Here is a 19341-nt window from a genome sequence, read left to right on the forward strand (position 1 = left end):
TCAATTATGTGGTCATTTTTATAAATTTCCTGTTTATAAAATTATGTATTTTTCGATTTTGTTTAGATTAGCCGTATTTAGCATAGCTTTTTGGAATTTTTGGTCCTCAATGCTCTACAACTTTAAACTTGATTGGCTTTATAACTATTTTGATCTGAGCGTCACTGATTAGTTTTATGTAGACGAAACGCGCGTTTGGCGTAATGAATTTTAAGCCTGATTCCTTTGATAACTATAAACAGACAGCAAGAGAACTGGTTCAAGTCCTTAATACTATTTGATCTTATTATTCAATGCATTTTTTTTTATAGATTGTTAAACAACATGACCGCTTATTTTCATTTTTTTTCCATGTACTTCTGATATATTCTGTACCAGTTTTGGTAATCACATGACTTGTGATAACATGCATTATAAAATTGAATTCTTTAATCAAATATTAATTGTCCACCCAAACTAAAAAGCGAATTGTTTGGATTATTATATAATCATAAGAAATCACTGATTTTATTTTTTGCGTTGATTTTCAGTTTTTACATACTTTTGAAGTAGTTCAAGTTGATGAAAATCAAAATAACCTGAATAGATTAATTGGCTAGTCCTTTGTTTTGGTTTTGCTGTTGTTCATGTAAATAGTTAGACTGCAGAATAAATCTTAAAATTTTGTTTTTGTTACATTATCAATAAAGATTGAATCATTACTGGAAAGTATCTATGAACATAAATTGCTTAATTGTTATATTGATAAATTGAAAAAAAAAAAACATTTGTCCTTGGAGTATCAAATAAACCATTTATTGCTGCTATGATCTGTCCTTGCTATCAAATAAGGTGGAAGTGTCTTCGACTTCAACTTGTTCCATCGTGTGTCCATATCGGTCTGCTATAATGTACTCAGTACATGCATATGAACAGAACAAGTGCATGACCCTATTTACAGTTTTTAAATTAGTACTCTTGCCAAATGGATATTCAACACAGAAACACATACTGCAGATTTGTATTTTCAAATAAAACAGGCAATATTTGGAGATAAAGAATACAAAACAAACAACAAAACTGTATATTAATAGATATAGGAAGATGTGGTGTGAGTGCCAATGAGACAACTCTCCATCCAAATAACAATTTAAAAAGTAAACCATTATAGGTTAAAGTACGGCCTTCAACATGGAGCCTTGGCTCACACCGAACAATAAGCTATAAAGGGCCCCAAAATTACTAGTGTAAAACCATGTTAAGACTATAAATGTTTTCAGAGTTCGGAAGCTGCCCGCCCGACGTAAATCCTTAAATCAATAATCGAATTTTACTTCGACTGTCCGGTATGCCAAAATTAATTTAGTAAGTGGCTGGTTACATAAAAGATGCAGAAAAAAGAGAGAGTGGAACATGGTAATAAAAGGCAATAGCAGTATACAATAGTCATAAATTGGTCAAGCAAAAACAAATCCGGGTCAATTTAAAACCGAGGGAACACCACATCAACTATAAAAGGGAAGCAACGAAACAGAAAACAGAAATAAAAAGCAAACATACAGACATATACACGCACCTTTTTTATAACAATTTCAAACTGCAAATCTGTTGATAATCAATTATGCAGACCTAGCTGTCAGAGATGTTCCTTGTGTACCACCTATTCAAAACCACTGTAGTGTATTTTATTTCAACCGAACAATGTACCTATACTGAACATATATTTCCTTTATATATGCCAATTTTAAAACTAACCTTAAGAATTTGTTGAAGTACTTAAGAAACACGCGTGTTGCTTAGGAGGCTTCAATGTGACGAGAAAACTTCACCATTAACAGTTACATACAATTTTGCAGTAGGCTTTTAAATATTTCTCTTTAGAATCAGCTGTGTGCACGAACTGAAAAAGTGTCACCTGCTTTATCTAATAATGAATGAATTGTTATAACGTAAAGGTTCTGTTACAGGTATCCATGAAACCATCCATCTGAATAATCAACGAAATGGGGTCAAGGTTAGGCTGATCTAGCCAGTTCATATGTAAATCTACAATCATTATGTCCTTTAATACTGTTGGTATATAGAATTCAGCTTGAGATGTTGACATTTCAGGAAAACTTCTCCATGACCAATGGACCAAGTATGTGCACAAAAATCTTACAAGAGGGAGTACTTTGATGCAATGTTATCAAAATTGTCGTATTATTGCTCCCGCAACTAAAAGTTGATGGCAAACTGTTTCACCCTGTCCCATTATGGGTGTATAGTAATTCGAAAGTGCTTGGAAGTTTTCGCTTTGTTGGCTGTTTGTACGTAATTTTATATTGAAGGTGTGCATGTGGTCAGAGTTTTGAATTTTATTGATATTAGCTCTTTTGGACAATAGTTGAACTATACTGCTTTTTGTTTCCTGATTACTCCTCCTACAGTGAACCATAAACCTGTGTGCTCCATGCTCAATATAGTTTTTTTTAAACAACACTTTGCTTCTCCCAGACACAATGATATCTCAAAGAAAGTCTCCAAATGACTTCGTTATAATAGTTCCTTTTAGAGTGGAATGCCCCCCACCCTATCATTGTGTTGTTGTTATAGTGTTCCTTATTTTGTTATCTTGGGACTTATAATAGATTACTATACACTATGTTGATTTTCTCATTGTTGAAGGCAGTACAGTATCCTGTATTCATTTAATTTCTTGTTTATTGGTATTTGGAAAAAAAGTGCTAAAATCAGACTTCATTTACATTTGTTGTTAGTCAACCAGCTCATAGACATAATTTTGGCATGTTCCATAAGAATAAATATTTCAGTACAAGTTCCTTACGGAATAAATGGTATAGAATATTCATTCCAACAGGAAAAAATATTATTATAATGTTTATAACAAAGTTTCCAGTGGAACTTCTGTTAGGTGGAACAAATATATGTTGACAGTTGTCCAGTGAGCTCAACATTTTTATTTGTTTATGTAGTTAATGAACATTTGCATTTGAACATTAGTCTGGCTTACTAAATTATAATCCTGGTACTTTTGATAACTATTGCACATAAGGATGAATTAAATAGACTCAAACAAAAACAACGAAGTATTTTGATATTTTAATAACTGGTTCATACCAGCAATCAGCACATACATAGGTCACTTGACCAATGAAAACACACAGTTTAGCACAATTACATTAAAGATTGCTGAAAATAAAATATTGCAAAAATTGTAATGAAAATGATGCAAATGACAAAACACTTTATAATGATTATAAATTTAAATGCCAAAAATTCAAAATCTTTCACATAAAATTACACCATAAACATGAAATATACCTGTGCTTCTGTTAATTTTTTTGTTGTTCAAATTTTAAAAATACCTTCTATTCTTATTGTTTCCAAACAGATATGTAGAAGGATTCTTATTTTTAAAAACGTTTATTATTAAAATCCGTGAAAAGATTTTATTTTTTTAGGGATATATGCAAATACACATTTTTTTTAATTTTAGGTCTATAATATAATTTCTATTGTATTTGATACTTTTGAAGAAAATACAAAACATAACGTTCTTATAGTTGTAATCCTAATTCTATTAAAACAAGAATTATATATTTATTTCATCCAATCAGAACTTTTCAAAAGTTGCATATGATCACCAACTCTCCACAACATGAAAATCCAGAACATCTATTATTTTTTTTCAACATAAAACAGAAAATTCTTAAAATGAAAAGTAATACAAAACCTTGCAAGGCACATTTAACTATGTTTTAAGATTGTTCATTCTATGGACAATACTTTTGTGTTTTAAGACTGTTCATTCTATGGACAATACGTTCGTGTTTCAAGCACCTATCAAAAGATAAAGTTTCACATTCCCAAAAATAATTATTCCAAAAGATACTCAACCCTATTTGTCAACAAACTGATTTGTAGATCTACAAATATGTCGAAATAAATGGATACTGGATCTAATTATTAAGAACTGGTTGATATGAGTTTTTTTATAGGACAAAATATTCAGTAAATTATAAGTTTCTATTATAACCAGTTGTCTGTCTCCTCTTAATATAGAAAAAAAAAATAATCTATAATCAGTTCCATTTATGTTTTATACAATCTAAAATGTCAAATAAAATATTTTCCCAATGAGATATGTATTTAAAATCGTAACAATCATCATTAAAGAACAAACACATTACAATTATTGGACATTTTTTTTGGTAAAATATAATTTTAAAAAATGACATTCACAATTAAAATCTTACCAATAAATTAAATATCACATTTAAGTTTCTTTTAATCCTACTTGAGGAAAATTCATGTCCACTGTATATCTATACGAGACTTATAACCTCTTAAGATAGATATTCAGCCATTTTGTATTTTCTAAGTGTCACCTATTTACATATTTTACACTAATTACAACATAGTGACATCGAAATATTTGTTTTATACATTTTACACATATTTACAATAAAAAATGTGCTACAAGTCTTTGTCATTTATAGATCAGTTTTGTTTCCCCTGTTAATGCCCTTTTTACAAGCAAACTATTGTGTGGTTATATTGTGACTTTGATGATTGAACCAGGGTTTTAAGATTTTTGCTTTCCTCTTTGGTAACAATTAAACATGAAGAAAATATCTTTATATTACTATCACCAAAACTGTTACTGTTCATTTACTTTCTAAAACTGAATCATTTGATGACAGTTTGACATATTGGACAAAACAATAAAAAATAAATGAAGAGCAATGTGCTATGACCCTGTTCTTAAATCAAATGTACTAAAATATATCATAAACGTTTTGTTGTCCATGTTATCAAAGTTTACATTTAAAGTCACTAGTGTATTGAAACTAATCATGAATTCAACACATTTATTTGACCTTTCTTTTATAATAGAAGTATGGGATTCATCTGCTTACATTATTTCTAAATTTGATCTGAAACATGCATTCAGCATATTTATTAGATCTTCATTTATAAATATATATAAATAAAATGAAATAATACATATGGGACACCGCTGCTTGGATTATATCTACATTTTGTCTGAAGCATAAATAAAGACTGACAACGGGACTTTAAAACACACAGTTATACCGTTTTATGGTTAATACTAATTTTGTGTGTAGTTAGCCTCTATACATTTGTCCTAGCACCATTAAACACACACTCTCTCTGTATTTACCAGTATTTTATATACTGGGCAGGGATTGTCGTTTAGGGTTCTATACATAGCACCTGGTAAATATGACCTCTTTATACCCAAAGCCAAAGCTAAAACCTGGGTTTACACAACCTTCAATAAATAAGGACTACAAACTAGGCCAAAGCTTGAACCAACTTTCATTTTACAATGTAAAACCAGACTTCAAACTAGGCCAAAGATTTAACCAACTTTCATTTTACAAATGTAAAACCACAAGTACAGGATGTTTAATACATAGAGCTCTAGCCAGCCTCACATCAGCCAAAGTAACCAGTCATTACACAGACTTGTTTACTGTCTTTCTGCCTTGCTATTGACTGGTTCCCTATAGTCATCTACTGGTACTATGTGACCTGTCTCGTTCACCATTGTCATTGTCTGTGGCTTGGTCTGTTCTGAAGTAGGGGGAGAAAAAAGGTTGTCTGAAAGCCTCGGGTAATGAGATACGCTCCGTAGGGTCATACATTAACATGGAGCTGATGAAATCGAAAAATTCTTGATGTTCTGGATTCTCAGGCTGTCGAATGTAACGCTGAAATATATAATTATAAATATTAAATTATCTTATATTCAACATAACCATATGCAATTAAATTATGATGAACAGAAAGAATTGTTTGCATGATTGTGAATTTTTTTTGCTGTCATAATTTACATATTTTCTATAATGTGTGTAATAAAAAAAAGACTGCTTTTTTTTGTTTGGTAGTTTAATATTCTAATAATTTTTAATTTCTAGTAGTCCTCCCTTTTCTTCTTGTCAACAATTAAAGGGATGGAACTATTTTTCACATAATTGTAACTGTACACCCAACCCTCCCTTATAGAAAAAACCCCAATATGAGATGATCAGTTAAAGAGAATATACCACTTACAGTACATGCATCTAAAACGCTAAGTAGTAATACTAAAGGTAAGTTATATGGTGAAGCCTGAGTTAAATGACAGTGACCTAAAGCATATTTACTAATAATGTCTAATGATTCACAATATAAAACGATCAGCAATGTTTGGTATATGCTGATACTTCACTTCAAGCAATGTCAGCAGAACACATTTTCAAAACAAGATACCCAAATGATCACTGCGACCAAATTTTCTTAAATTTTCTTAAATTTGGCACAGTAGTTCAATAGTAGATTTTTGTAAAAATTAAAGTAAAACACCACTTAGTGATGAGAAAAGCTAAGTTGACCAGTGAGCTAAAAAGTCGACTATTCATGAAGATTTTGAGTGTTTTTGTTTAGTAGTGATTATCACATTCATATCAGAAAGAGACTACGTCAATGTGATATAAATATGAAACGTTGTACAAGACTAACATGCTGTGTTTAAATTTTGTAAAACATGCTTATTCAAAGGGTTTGAGTATGCAAATGCTTCATGTGTAATGGAGAAGCTTCAAATTCAAGCCCAGTGATGTAACAAATAACTGCTGGCACTTCAAGTCGGCTAGTGAACAAGAGACCACTTATGATTTTTGGTCAATAAGATGCAAAATACAAACAATAGTCCAGAAAACTCTTAATGATACCTAAAGATTGAGCAATATGAACCCCACCAAACTCCTAGAGTAGACTAGGGTACTTTTGAAAAAGAATCAGTTCCTTCTATGATAATTGCACCTCACATGTTATTCATTCGAAATGACAATTTCCATCTGAGCAATGGTGAAACAGAACAAGTTTCAACTTACTATGGCTGACATAATACAATGATTGATTGAGAAGTTCAAGAACTTTAATGAAAAATATTTTGGAACCCAGCCTTAAAGATCTTCTACACTCCTTAATTTTATGTACAAACATGAAGGGCTTTTCTTTGCTAACATGAAACAATGGCTAGTAAATTAATTCTTATTCTGTGAACAAAGAATAAGAAACAAAATTAAAAATATCAGGCAAATTATTATAAATATGTAACTACATACAAACATTTTGTTATTTTAGTATACAAGCTTTTTTATACAATGAGGAATTCATGCATTCAGATCTCTCAGAGGAATTCGTGCATTCAGATCTCTCAGAGGAATTCGTGCATTCAGATCTCTCAGAGGAATTCATGCATTCAGATCTCTCAGAGGAATTCATGCATTCAGATCTCTCAGAGGAATTCATGCATTCAGATCTCTCATTCTATCAGTGTCCATGTTGTAAATCTAGCATATACCATAGTGTTTCATCAGTATCATTCCATGCACTCTATTTTGGTACTGGCAATTTTAGTTTACTAAAAGCATTCATTCTATTTTAATATCAAAACATTCCATGAGAAGAGTTGTCTATTTTTCAATATTTAATTAGCCAATAGTCCTGAAGTCCTGTTGAATTAATAAAGAGTTTTTGAACAGCGGTATACTACTGTTGCCTATATTTACAAAAACAGTTTATTAACAACTTACTTGAGACTATATAATCTTATACCAAGTCTTATTAGTTATTACATGTCAAGACAATATCATTAGGGGTAAAATTATCTATTGATTCCCTCAATCTAAAAATTAATTTCGAATAAATTTTCAAGACAACTCTCCTAAATGATTATCATGATTAAATAGAACTTATACAAATTAAGAAAATATGATACAAAATGCAATGAAATGATGATTCAACCAGAAAACTATAAATAACTGTGATGAAACCTCCATGCATTAAAACACACTGTAAATCATTCAAACATCACCTACAATGAAAACCATTAGCTATCCACAGAGTCTTCAGTTTGTAGAGATCCAGGAAATTTTATAATTTGTGTTGGCACACACATGAAAGCGCTAGCAGAAACATTGTCACTGTTTTCAATATTATCCTTAGATTCGTTTCCCTCAACAACTGTGATATCATTTTGCGGTTCGACCCTGGAATTGTTTTCTTCTGTCAATGTCACATTATTGTCCACCTCATCCACTGATATCAAAGTTGTGTCTACTGTAGGTCCATTTTCCTCAACATCAGCCTCCACAGTCACAGATATCAATGAAGTGTCTTCTGTAGGTCTGTTTTCTTCAACAGTCGCCTCCACAGCCACAGATATCAATGAAGTGTCTTCTATGGGTCCATTTTCTACAATAGTAGCCTCAACGGCCACAAGTCCGCTTTCCTCAACATTAGCTGCCACAGGTCTATTTTCTTCCACAAATGTGGTATCCAGCGTCTCTGTGGCATCATCTGTTCTGGCTTCCATTTCTTCAGCTGTATTATCACAATTTGTTTTACATTCTATGGACAACGGATTTGTCGATTCTGAGTTTTCCAATTTGTCAGTTTTAACTGAAGCACTCTTTTCTTTGGGACAGTGATCCACAAATAAATCAGGATATAGTTTGATGGGTTCGGGGGTTGTTTTTTTGAAAAAGTCAAATATACTTCTCATACTGATCTCATTTTTTTTAGGTTCTGTAGGTGGTTCTTGCTCCACTACCTTTTTATTTCTACGGAGTCGTCTTGCTGCTGCTCTCTGCTCTCTAGTCTCGCTTGCCTCAGTATCATCTAAGCTAGAAGTTTGAGACGTTTGAGAGACATCTTGACTATCTGTATTCTTCTTTAGTCGAGCAGCTCGTCGTGCTTCAAGTCTGGCATCAAGATCTGTCGCCTCCTCATTGTCGAAAGATTCAGCTTGCGCGTCCTGCCGATGTCGTCTATTTCTCCTCCTTGATGATGTGTCGTCAGCATTCCCTTGTTCATCGTCTTTAGAACTTGATGGACTACAAGAACTTCTCATGTGGGCCAAGTCCTTCCTTGCTACAGCAGGACTGATAGAACCTTGAGGACTTTTGTCTGATTTTCCCCCTACTGTCGGAGTCTGTAGCCATTGCCTGACCATCTGTGTTGGAGTAAGATTTGCCTCTACCATTGATGCATCACTCAACTTTTGATGTTTTGGTTTTTCCACAATTGGTTTATTTTCTTCTTCTTTTTTCCACACATTTTTACTGGCAGAGGCAGCTTCCACATTTTTTGGATCTGATTTTGATTCCATCTGAAATTCTTCTTTGATATGTCGTAATTTCATATTTAACAAATTCATCTCAGTATCAAAAATGTCTCTTGACCTTGTTTTACATGTTTCTTCTGATTTTGGTTTCTCTTTTTCTTCATCGTCAAACTTTTTTGGTGGTTTTAAATTGTTCAAAATCTTTGGCTCAGAACGTGATTTTTCCTCCTCTAGAGCTGGAAGATTGATGCCATGTTGTATCGGGCTACGCTCACTATCAATTTTTGTCCGAGCTTCCTCATCTTTCAAAATGTGCTCATACCGAACATCATCAACATCTTTTTCATCGATAGACAACTGAGGGGCCAGATTATCATCATCACATTGCATGGCACATGCTGCATCTGCCTTTTTTTCTTCGGCTTTGGCTCGTGCCTCCTCTTCCTTAACTTCCTCTACAATTCGTGACGATCTCCTTGATTTGGTGGGTTTGGCTTCCCTGTCAGGTGTTGGAGTGTATTCAGGGTATCTGTTAGGGTGTTGTTTTTTAACGGGACGAAAGAATGGATGTTTCATGGCATCTTTGAGTTTCATTCTGTCTGTTGGCATGAATTCTAGCATCATTTCAATAATTTCAAGTACCTGTCGATGTTCGCTGCCCTTGTCTCTTATATAACTCTGGAAGAACAAACCCACAATCTTCAACTTCTCATGGAACACATACTGTGGATTCATTATTATTTGTTGAATACCAATTTTCGTGGATTTCATGGGTACAAGAGAACTACGAATTTAAATGTTCAATGAACTACAAATTTTCTAAAGGAATGAGTGAAGACTTTGCCAAAACAAGGAATTTAAATATCCACGAATATGTAAGTTTCCTCAAACCACAAAAATTGGTACCCACGAAAATAAATGAATCTACAGTATTTCACTATCATTAAATATTATTGATTCCACTTTTATTAAATGTTTTCCTTTCTTTAACTTTTAAAATCTTAAATCAATGTTATGTAATCGACCTAATAAGCAAAATCTATTAATTGAATGCATGTTAATAAAATCAACGGTACCAATTTTGTTGCACCAGATGCGCATTTCGACAATACATGTCTCTTCAGTGATGCTAGTGGCCAAAATATTTGAAATCCAAAGTATATATAAAAGATGAAGAGCTATAATCCAAAAGGTCCAAAAAGTATAGCCAAATTCGTGAAAGGAATCAGAGCTTTGCATGAGGGAGATACATTCCTTAATTTATAATAAATTTCAGTATCTGATGGGTTATCTTTTAAAACCCTATTGATACAACATGACTTGGTACTTTAGTGAATTTCATTATGCAACCTCACCTAATTGTCAGTCTGAAGGATAGATTGTCATTCTTGGAACACACCCCAGCTTCAAACTAATTTTCTTATCCCCATAATGCTTATTAGATCGACAACATGTACAAATTTCCAACATAATAACATAGAAATAATTCATAAAGTTGAAAAATACTTTTGTCTTAAATATATAGAAGATACTGTTTACTTATAAATGTCATTGAATCTATTTATTTTTCATTAAAATCTTGAACATGATAAGCAATTAACATGATTAAATTACAAATCACAAAATGTAGAAAAAGTCAAAAAAGTATAAAATGATCACAATATTATATGAAAATCAGTCAGTGGATTCAACAGTCCACATCTCACACACTAATAAACAAACACACCAGAATCAACTCTGTGAAACATAAACTGCCTACTGGGGGCTCACTGACAATTTTTTGGATACTAATTTATAAAATTTAGATTTTCAACTAAAATGTAAAAAAGAAAATTTTAAAGAATTTATCTCATTGTCGATATCTTCTTTGCTTGTAAGACCTATACAAACAAAACTTCTAAAAATCTGGTAAAGATGCCAAATTTAGAAAATCTTCTTTAACGTTTCTCAATTTAAATTTTTAATCATATAAATAGGCATTGCTTTGTTCAAAAGCAATCTCAAAGAATAAAATGTTGTTGCACCCCAAACATCCATACCCAAAACAATAAGTGAGACTACAGCAATTCAATTTACATTTCACTATTATAAATCACTCATTTTCATCACATGCAAATCAGGCAAATCACATGGTATTTATACATAGTTAGAATCTTTGTATGCCACAAATTTCACATAAACAAAACAGGGTGTCTGGTGTAGATAATTTTAATCCTGGTATCTATGATGAGTTTAATATTATAATATATGTGATTTCAAAAAAATAATAGAGTAGGGAAAATAAATGTACCAAATCATTTAAACAAATTCTGATCTTATCTACTAAGGTAAATCTACACTTGTAACAATGATGCTCATATCGACCAATGCCCAAAGACCACTCTGGACAACTGATCATATTGACTTGTTCCAAATTCAATTGTCTGACAATAAAAAAAAATCTGACCTTTCTTTTTGACATGTTGAGCACAAATTATCTAAATAAAAAAGTATCAATGGAAACTGCCACAAATATGAAGTGGAAATAAATTATTGAGTATAACATTACAATCAGAAGGCAAAGCCTCCATAAAAATGTGGCATACTTTCACTATTAGATGTAACATGGTATGGTAAATATAATAATATATCATCTATCGTGGTGGTGGACATGTTATTGACAACAACAAAGCATGCTGGAATAGTCACACAAATCTGCATAAAATACACTAAAACAGGCTACTCATAAATATCAAAACAGATCATGCAAAGTAAAACAAAGATCTGGCCTCTGCACCATATATTTGATGTTTTTGTTTTGTTTTAAGCACCACTTTCTTTTGAGCTTTTCGTTGCAGCCAGTTTTTTATTGGTGGAGGAAAACTGAGTGGCTGGAGGAAACTCAACCATACAACTTTACTAAGTACTCGAAGTACATAATTTATGCTTAACAATCTGATAATTTGATTGGTTGATTTCTGAGTCTGGGTACATAAAATGTGCTCCAAAGTTTTATGATAGTAAGGCCTTGGTTCTCAAACATAATACTTTACTCAGTTCTCGGGTATAGAGCTTGTGCTTGAAACACAATATCCATTATTTTGAATTTTATTTTGAATGTTTGATCTCTAATGATTGTACTGAAAATTTATGACTGCAATGATCTGGTACCTGAATAGTTTGATTTGTACGGAACTCTAACATGACCTGACTGAGTCAAGGTTAACCAGTAATATTAATTTCTGATTATAGATTAGCCTTGGTAAAGAAACAAGAGAGAGTGTATCTGCTCCATTCTCTGAGATGAGAAGTAGGAAAAAACTTCCTCAAGGTGAAGACCATAGGTATATGTTAGTTGCTACTTTCCAAGGTAACATCAACATATTTGATTATGGCTTCATCACTTTCTTTCTCTATTCCACTAAGAAAACCCATTTCATTGTCAGAAGTAATGGATAATTATGGAATAAAAATAAGAAGGTTTAATAAATGCTACTATATACTGGAAAAGGAATTCTTATTCTATCTATACCTTTATTTATTTTTTTAAATTGTGATATACATGTATCATGTGAATTCAAACAAATGTTTAGTGTTTTTTCCATGTTTGCATATCTTTTGTTTTTTCGAATAACAGTTGTTCTCGTTCCATTTATAGGTAGTGTTCATCAATTCTTTTTTTTATTTGGTACATAAACATCAGTGTTAAATGAAATTCTCATGAGCAAAATATATTTTTTGTGGTTGATTGTAATCTTCCTTTCTGACAGCAATATTGTGGTTTTTGTTTTTCTACAACACCAGTCATGTATCAACATTGATTCAAACATTATCAGTGTCTAACAAAAAATTTTTTTTTTTAAGTACAGACGAAAATGCTAACATTATTAAAAGTTTTTGCAATATTATTCTTGGACTTCAAGTCTTGCTGGCCAATATAAAATTGGTGCCATTGCCTATTTAATATTATGTCTTGATATTTAAAACATCCTTTGGAAGTAACAAACTTTTTCATTTCTGAGGTTATATCCTGTCTCTGAATGACTAAATATCTAGAAAATGTTTAATTGTTTGTTGTTCAACAAGTCACTGATAATTTTTGAATAATACCTTTACAAACGCACAAACTAACTTAAGTTCCTACATTTAAAACCTCCTGAAATTTGTGTTACTTTATAGAATAGTATTTTTCTGAACAAGCAGATTATTGACTAACTATCAATCAAGCATCCATTTTTCTTTTCACCCGATTTAAAAAAAAAAATCCTCACTTTTCTACTGTGACGACACAAAAAGAAAATATTTTTTTGCAGATCATTGAAATAAAAGAATTAAATTTGCCAACATTAGAGAAACAGATTCTTTAACCAAATATCATGCAATGTGATAGTTTTGTATTCTCAACAGTTTAATTTAAAAAAAATTATAACTGTCAAAGGGTTAGACACATATCATTTACTCTTCATACAGTTGTAGAATCTTACTTTAATCTATAGCCTGAAGAATCTTTTTTTTCATTTAGAGCCTACATTCAAATTAAAATCTCTAATTGGCTTTTTTCCCCCCATAAATTTAAACATATAATGCAGGAACTTTAGTAGTTTGTGCATTTCTAAACAAACATGACTGGATAATACTTCATACAACTCCTACCTTCAGCGGTCTACAATTTTCTCTGACATAACGGCCATTCTTATTCTTTGAGTCCCAGTCAAGGCGGCCATGATAGAAGTACTTGGTTTTCCTAGACAAACAAAAGCTTTAATAGACAAACATGCTTACTACTCCATGCTAAAAATGATATCAGTTTCTCTCTGTAAAGTATGTCTGCCAAAGTCTGCTGGACCTTTTGACCTTTCCACCAAGATTCAAATTTCCCCAAAAACTGACCTTTCACTTATAATACAAATGCTAAATCTGGAACGTTACACAGATTTTAAACATTTAAATGCAATTTATTTGGTAAACTTTTTTTCCCTTTAAGGATTGCTACTATTTTTCATTTTCAATTTCTTTATTAATACCTGTATCACTAACATTTAGTTTTTGAAATTTAATTGGTCCTTTTTTTTTTAAATTTGTACAAAATGGTAAATGATATTTGACAATTCAACACCTATATAAGTTTTTGAAATTTCATTAGTCAATTTGGTTAAATTTGTTTTAAATGGTTAAAAAAAAAATTGAAAAAAAAATTTTTTTTTTTTTTGACAATACAACACCTGACACAGAGAAACACATATCACAAAAATAAAATATCAACTGGGCATGCTCATACTTCAAAAGCAAAATGATTAATGGGCTGCCACTCAGGCCACAAGCTGCAGGCAGGCAAGGTCAGGGCAGACAAGGCTAGACATACTTACATAAAGAGGCCTACAATTTTCTCTGACATAACGGCCTGCATTGGTTGTCGGGTCCCAATCAAGTCGCCCATGCCAGAACAAGTCTGGTACTCTTCATAATTTAAACAGAAAACGGGGTCATAATTGGTGTACACTTTTTAGGTCGATCTGAACTTAACAATTTATCAAATTACAACAACAATTGGTGTTCACTTTTTAGGTCGATCTTTACTTAACAATTCATCATATTACAACAACAATTGGTGTTCACTTTTTAGGTCAATCTTTTACTTAATAATTTATCAACATTGCAAACAAAGTAAAATCTAACTGGTCATTTTTGTGTGATAGAATAAATAATGGTCAGAATCTTACTGGGTATTTATTTGAAACATGTACTGCTCTTAAATAAATTTTGTTTATTTAAAACAATGTTGTTTTATGGGCGTAAAGATAGTAACTCATGGATTCATTATCATTCTTGGGATACCAATTTAAATTGATTCCAAAGGTAAAGTTGAATCATTTATTCAAAAGTTCAATGCTGTACAAGATTTCTATATAAAGCTTGTATGAGGGGGGATAGGAGGGGTCCTGATCCCGAAATCCCAGGCTAAAAAACACGAAATCCCGAGGTCCCGAAATCAGAAAAAAAAGTATTCCCAGATCCCAGGGTCAATCCCGAAATCCAGAGCTTAAAAACACTTGATCCCGGAGTCCCGATAAAGGTCCTATCCCCCCTCTTGTATGCAGACTATGCCAAAACCTCAAACTTTGAAAAAAAATACATGAAAAATACATTTTTCCCTTAAGCCACAAAACTTGTTACCTACTGAAATAAATCTGTCCACAGTTTTTTTCCCACCAATATTCTTTGTATGACAACTTTTTGTTTTGTAAAATATAATTTTTAAAAAAGATTTTTTTTCCCCCCATGAAAACGGTAGATGATCTATTAATAGCCAAACTATGAACAGGAAAACCCCACGGAGAGAGAGACAGAGAACAATTTGGTAAGATTGGTTTCAAATACAAAGAAGGGAAAAGTGCTTGTTCGTTCATAAGTTTACATATTCAAGGTTTACAGGGAAGAAAAATACAAAAATCATTGCAGTAATGAACATCTACACAAGAGCCAATCTTTGTTTTGTCTGTACATCTATTTTGACATCAATCTTAGATTTTTTATAACTTGTTTAAACAATTTCCAATAATAATAATAAGCAGTATTAATTTATTCAATTAATTTTCAGAAACAAGCAGAAAATATCATTGAAGTATTGAAGCTGCAATCAATTACTTAATGATTGCCAATATTTAAGAATTGCAAATTGATGGAATAATAACCATTTTAGTAGCAGTTCCTCAATGGTGTCAAGCTTGATTTAATTAAGGAGGAAGACCTAGGTTAAGGGAAATAACTCTTTAAATCATCAGTACGTTTGTGTCAACCATTTTCATAAATATATTTTAAGCTTCTAGGTTACATAGATTATTTTCAATCTGTTTCAGGTACATGCTTAAAATACATTGATGAAACGTGACTTTTACAAACACATAACTGATTTAAAGAGTTATCTCCCTGAACCAAGGTCTACCATCTTAAATTGTAGTAATTAACCAATTGTTTTCTTCCTTTAAAACTTAAAGTTCACAATTTCTTATCTTAAAAAATTCAAACTTTTGAAACTTTTTGAAAGTTTTATTGTTCGCCAAAACATAGAAGAAATTAAAATGAAACAATACATTAGTACTTACTTTGTCTTCTTTATCATTCTGTACGGTAACGTTCCTAATATTCTCTCCATCATAGCTAAATGTTCTTTATTATCATGTGTCTGTAAATAAACAGGTAAATTTATTCGTTCAGTGTATGTTCACCTGTTTGATTGAGTTAAGCCATTCCAATTTATATTTTATAGTGTCTTTTTATGTTGTGATGTTACACTATTGTTTCAGATAAGGGTGAAGGTACCTATTAAAACGTTTAAACCCATTGCATTTGTTTGCACCTGTCTTAAGGAGGCTCGCGGATAAGATTTTCAGCAAAAAAAAACCAACATTTATTTTTTCATTACAAACTTTATCAATTACCTGAACTAGTTGTTACTTTATCATATCGCACAAAATTATTCCAAAAAGTCAATTCGTGTTGGCCCCAAGTGACTTTGAAAATGTAGATATCATTTAAAAAGCTCCAAATTATCTCCCTTTGGTGCAGGCCTCTACATTATCATTTTTTCTAACTTGTCCCTTCGGACAAGTTGCAAGAAAATCAACTTGTCCGAACTCTGAACTCACTTGTCCGAATTCTTAATTGAAATTCCTCCATATTGATAATATATGTTATTTGCAATAATAACACTTGCCCTTTAACTGTACCTAATAAAGATCAATAAAGGGGGCATTTTATTATGTTATATGAATACCACATCAAAATTCATTTTGTTATTTCAGACTGAAGGCTTATTTGCAAGTATGAGCTCTCTGACTCATTGTCACTATCATGTGTCGATCATTAAATCATATCTCTTTCCATACCACTAGGTTCTCCTATTCATGGACCTATATTCATTCTGAAGTAGTGGTATGGTTTAAACCAAATACACCTGGCACCTTTTTATAAATAAACCTTTTTAATTTATTGATGGTGCCAAACAAGATTTTACAATTTATTTTGATTTTTATATACATTGATATACATGATATATGATAAGGAAGTACATAAAATATTTTAGTAAAAAATTTGCCTTTTTTAGATATTTTTAAATTTTTACATCTTAACTTATTATTTTAACATATAGATCTTATTAAATAAAACCTTTCTTAATTTAATATTATGCCTAAAAGCAAAATCAAATGACACAAACTTTAATTTAAAATTTTAAAGTTAAGGTAAACAATGGTAGAACTCCATATGAGTCATAGGAGGTGCTCCTAATTCAAGGAGCCTTATACTAAGAAGAAACATTAACATTGGGTTACTTCCCCTTACTTATTTCCCCTGGTCAATGGCTGCCAGCATGTTCAAATACGTTCAATCAGAGACATATTATACAAGTTTACATGTCTCTGGTTCAATCAATGAATATTTATTTCATTTTGTATGATCAATAAAACAATCATTCATGTTTTTAGGAATGTATAAGTCTTGAATTTGATCTATAAACATCTGACATCGATTTTTTCACTTGTCCCATCGGACAAGTAGTATGATGAATCTACTTGCCCGACACCTATTTCCACTTGTCCCGGACAATCGGACAAACGGTAATGTCGAGCCCTGTGGTGCAAAAATGCCATTTTTTGGCATTAAAATTGAAATATCTTTTTTAACTCATCGGTGACCTATATTTCTTATTGTTGTTTTCGAATAAGCTGTACACAAACTAGGTAATTGAAAAATTTTAGCGATTTCTGTAATTTAGTTCTTTTTTTATTTCGATATTACCGATATTTCTCCTATTAGTTCAACAGAAAAAAAGGACATTACCAAAAATGCATGCTTCTTTTGGAGGCAGATTTTTAGCGTAAATGAACGGTGACCCCATTTTTTTATTTCATTTTTCTATTAAGTATAAGACAAAGTTCATTTATAGAAAAATATATCGAAATCCTATATTAAATAAAAAATTAGATTTAGACCCGCGAGCCCCCTTAAGTCAGGAATCTGACATTCAGAAGTTGTTGTGTGTTGATGTGGTTTAGTAGTGTTTCTAGTTTTTCATACATGGTTTTCATGTTTGAATAGTTTTACACTTGTAATTTTTAGTGCCCTATATAGCTTGTTGGTGTGAGCCAAGGCTTCATGTTGAGGACTGTTTTACTATTACCTGTAATGGTTTACTTTTACAAATTGTTACTTGGATGGAGAGTTGTTTCATTGGCACTCATGCCACATCTTATATCTAGTATTGCGCACCCTATTGAGCCTTTCCATAGATTCACCTGATAGTTACCTGTCCATTTAAACTTTTGGCAGTTATATTGTCCCATCTAACAAATACAACAGGTTTTGTTCTCTGTATAGTTTATTCAATGGGACCTTTAAATTTCTTCTAAGAGAAATCTATCACTCATTGATTAATTTACCTGAGCAAAAAATGTATCTGCTTAATTGATGGAAATAACATGTTGACTATAATATTAAAACTGTATATGAGTTTGAATGTATTATATTTTCAAACTGTTGAATGTAAACACTGATTCAAAAATTAATAAAAGTTATATATATTACTATTTCCAAAAAAAAAACAACCTAAAAATGGTGATTTTTATATACATGTATCAAGGCCTTCTTTAAAGTATTCTATAACTAAACAATAACTAAAAGATGCAAATTTTCATACGAACAATACTTTTTTTTTAAACAAACTTTTTATGATTAAATTTTTATCTATTTTGAACAGATTGAAAAAAAATATTATAAATGTTTAATAAACATGAAATCACAAGCATTTTTTTTTTTTATGTGAAACATGGTATTTCTATCAGTTTAGCAGATATTTTTTTTACTCTGGTAGATTAATCAATGAGTGATAGATTTCTCTTAGAAGAAATTTAAAGGTCTGAGTGAATAAACTATACAGAGAACAATACCTGTTGTATTTGTTAGATGAGACAATAGAACTGCCAAAATTTTAAATGGACAGGTAACTTGCAGGTGAATCTATGGAAAGGTTCAATAGGGGTCGCTATAACAATTAAAAAAAATAACTATAATTCTTGAGAAAATAAAAATCATGAGTGGGTACTTAAGTATTGCTCGGTTCAACTAAAGGCATATTCAACAAGTGAAACTGCGAGCTACTGCTCACTGATGATACCCCCGCTGCAAGTGGATAATATAAATAGTGTAAAAATATGCAAGTGTTCGGTAAACAGGAAGTTGTCGAG

The 19341-nt window shown here is 31.5% G+C and overlaps 1 protein-coding gene across 3 annotated transcripts in view; it reads right to left on the minus strand.

Moving 5' to 3' along the window:
* Positions 1-5508: 5508 nt before the first annotated feature.
* Positions 5509-19341, minus strand: part of LOC134691447 (probable serine/threonine-protein kinase yakA) — a 48995-nt gene continuing 35162 nt past the window's right edge. For 2 of the 3 annotated variants that reach the window (XM_063551980.1, XM_063551982.1), the window contains 4 exons: positions 16204-16283; positions 14467-14557; positions 7875-9799; positions 5509-5720 (listed from right to left, as the gene is read on the minus strand). In XM_063551980.1, the coding sequence (XP_063408050.1) occupies positions 7886-9799; positions 14467-14557; positions 16204-16283 (2085 nt within the window). In that variant the 3' untranslated portion in view covers positions 5509-5720; positions 7875-7885. Of the gene's footprint in view, positions 5721-7870; positions 9800-14466; positions 14558-16203; positions 16284-19341 lie in introns of all 3 variants that reach the window. The other variant, XM_063551981.1, reaches the window with a different exon arrangement.

Source organism: Mytilus trossulus, chromosome 11 (genome assembly GCF_036588685.1).
Source record: "Mytilus trossulus isolate FHL-02 chromosome 11, PNRI_Mtr1.1.1.hap1, whole genome shotgun sequence".
Classification (NCBI taxonomy): domain Eukaryota; kingdom Metazoa; phylum Mollusca; class Bivalvia; order Mytilida; family Mytilidae; genus Mytilus; species Mytilus trossulus.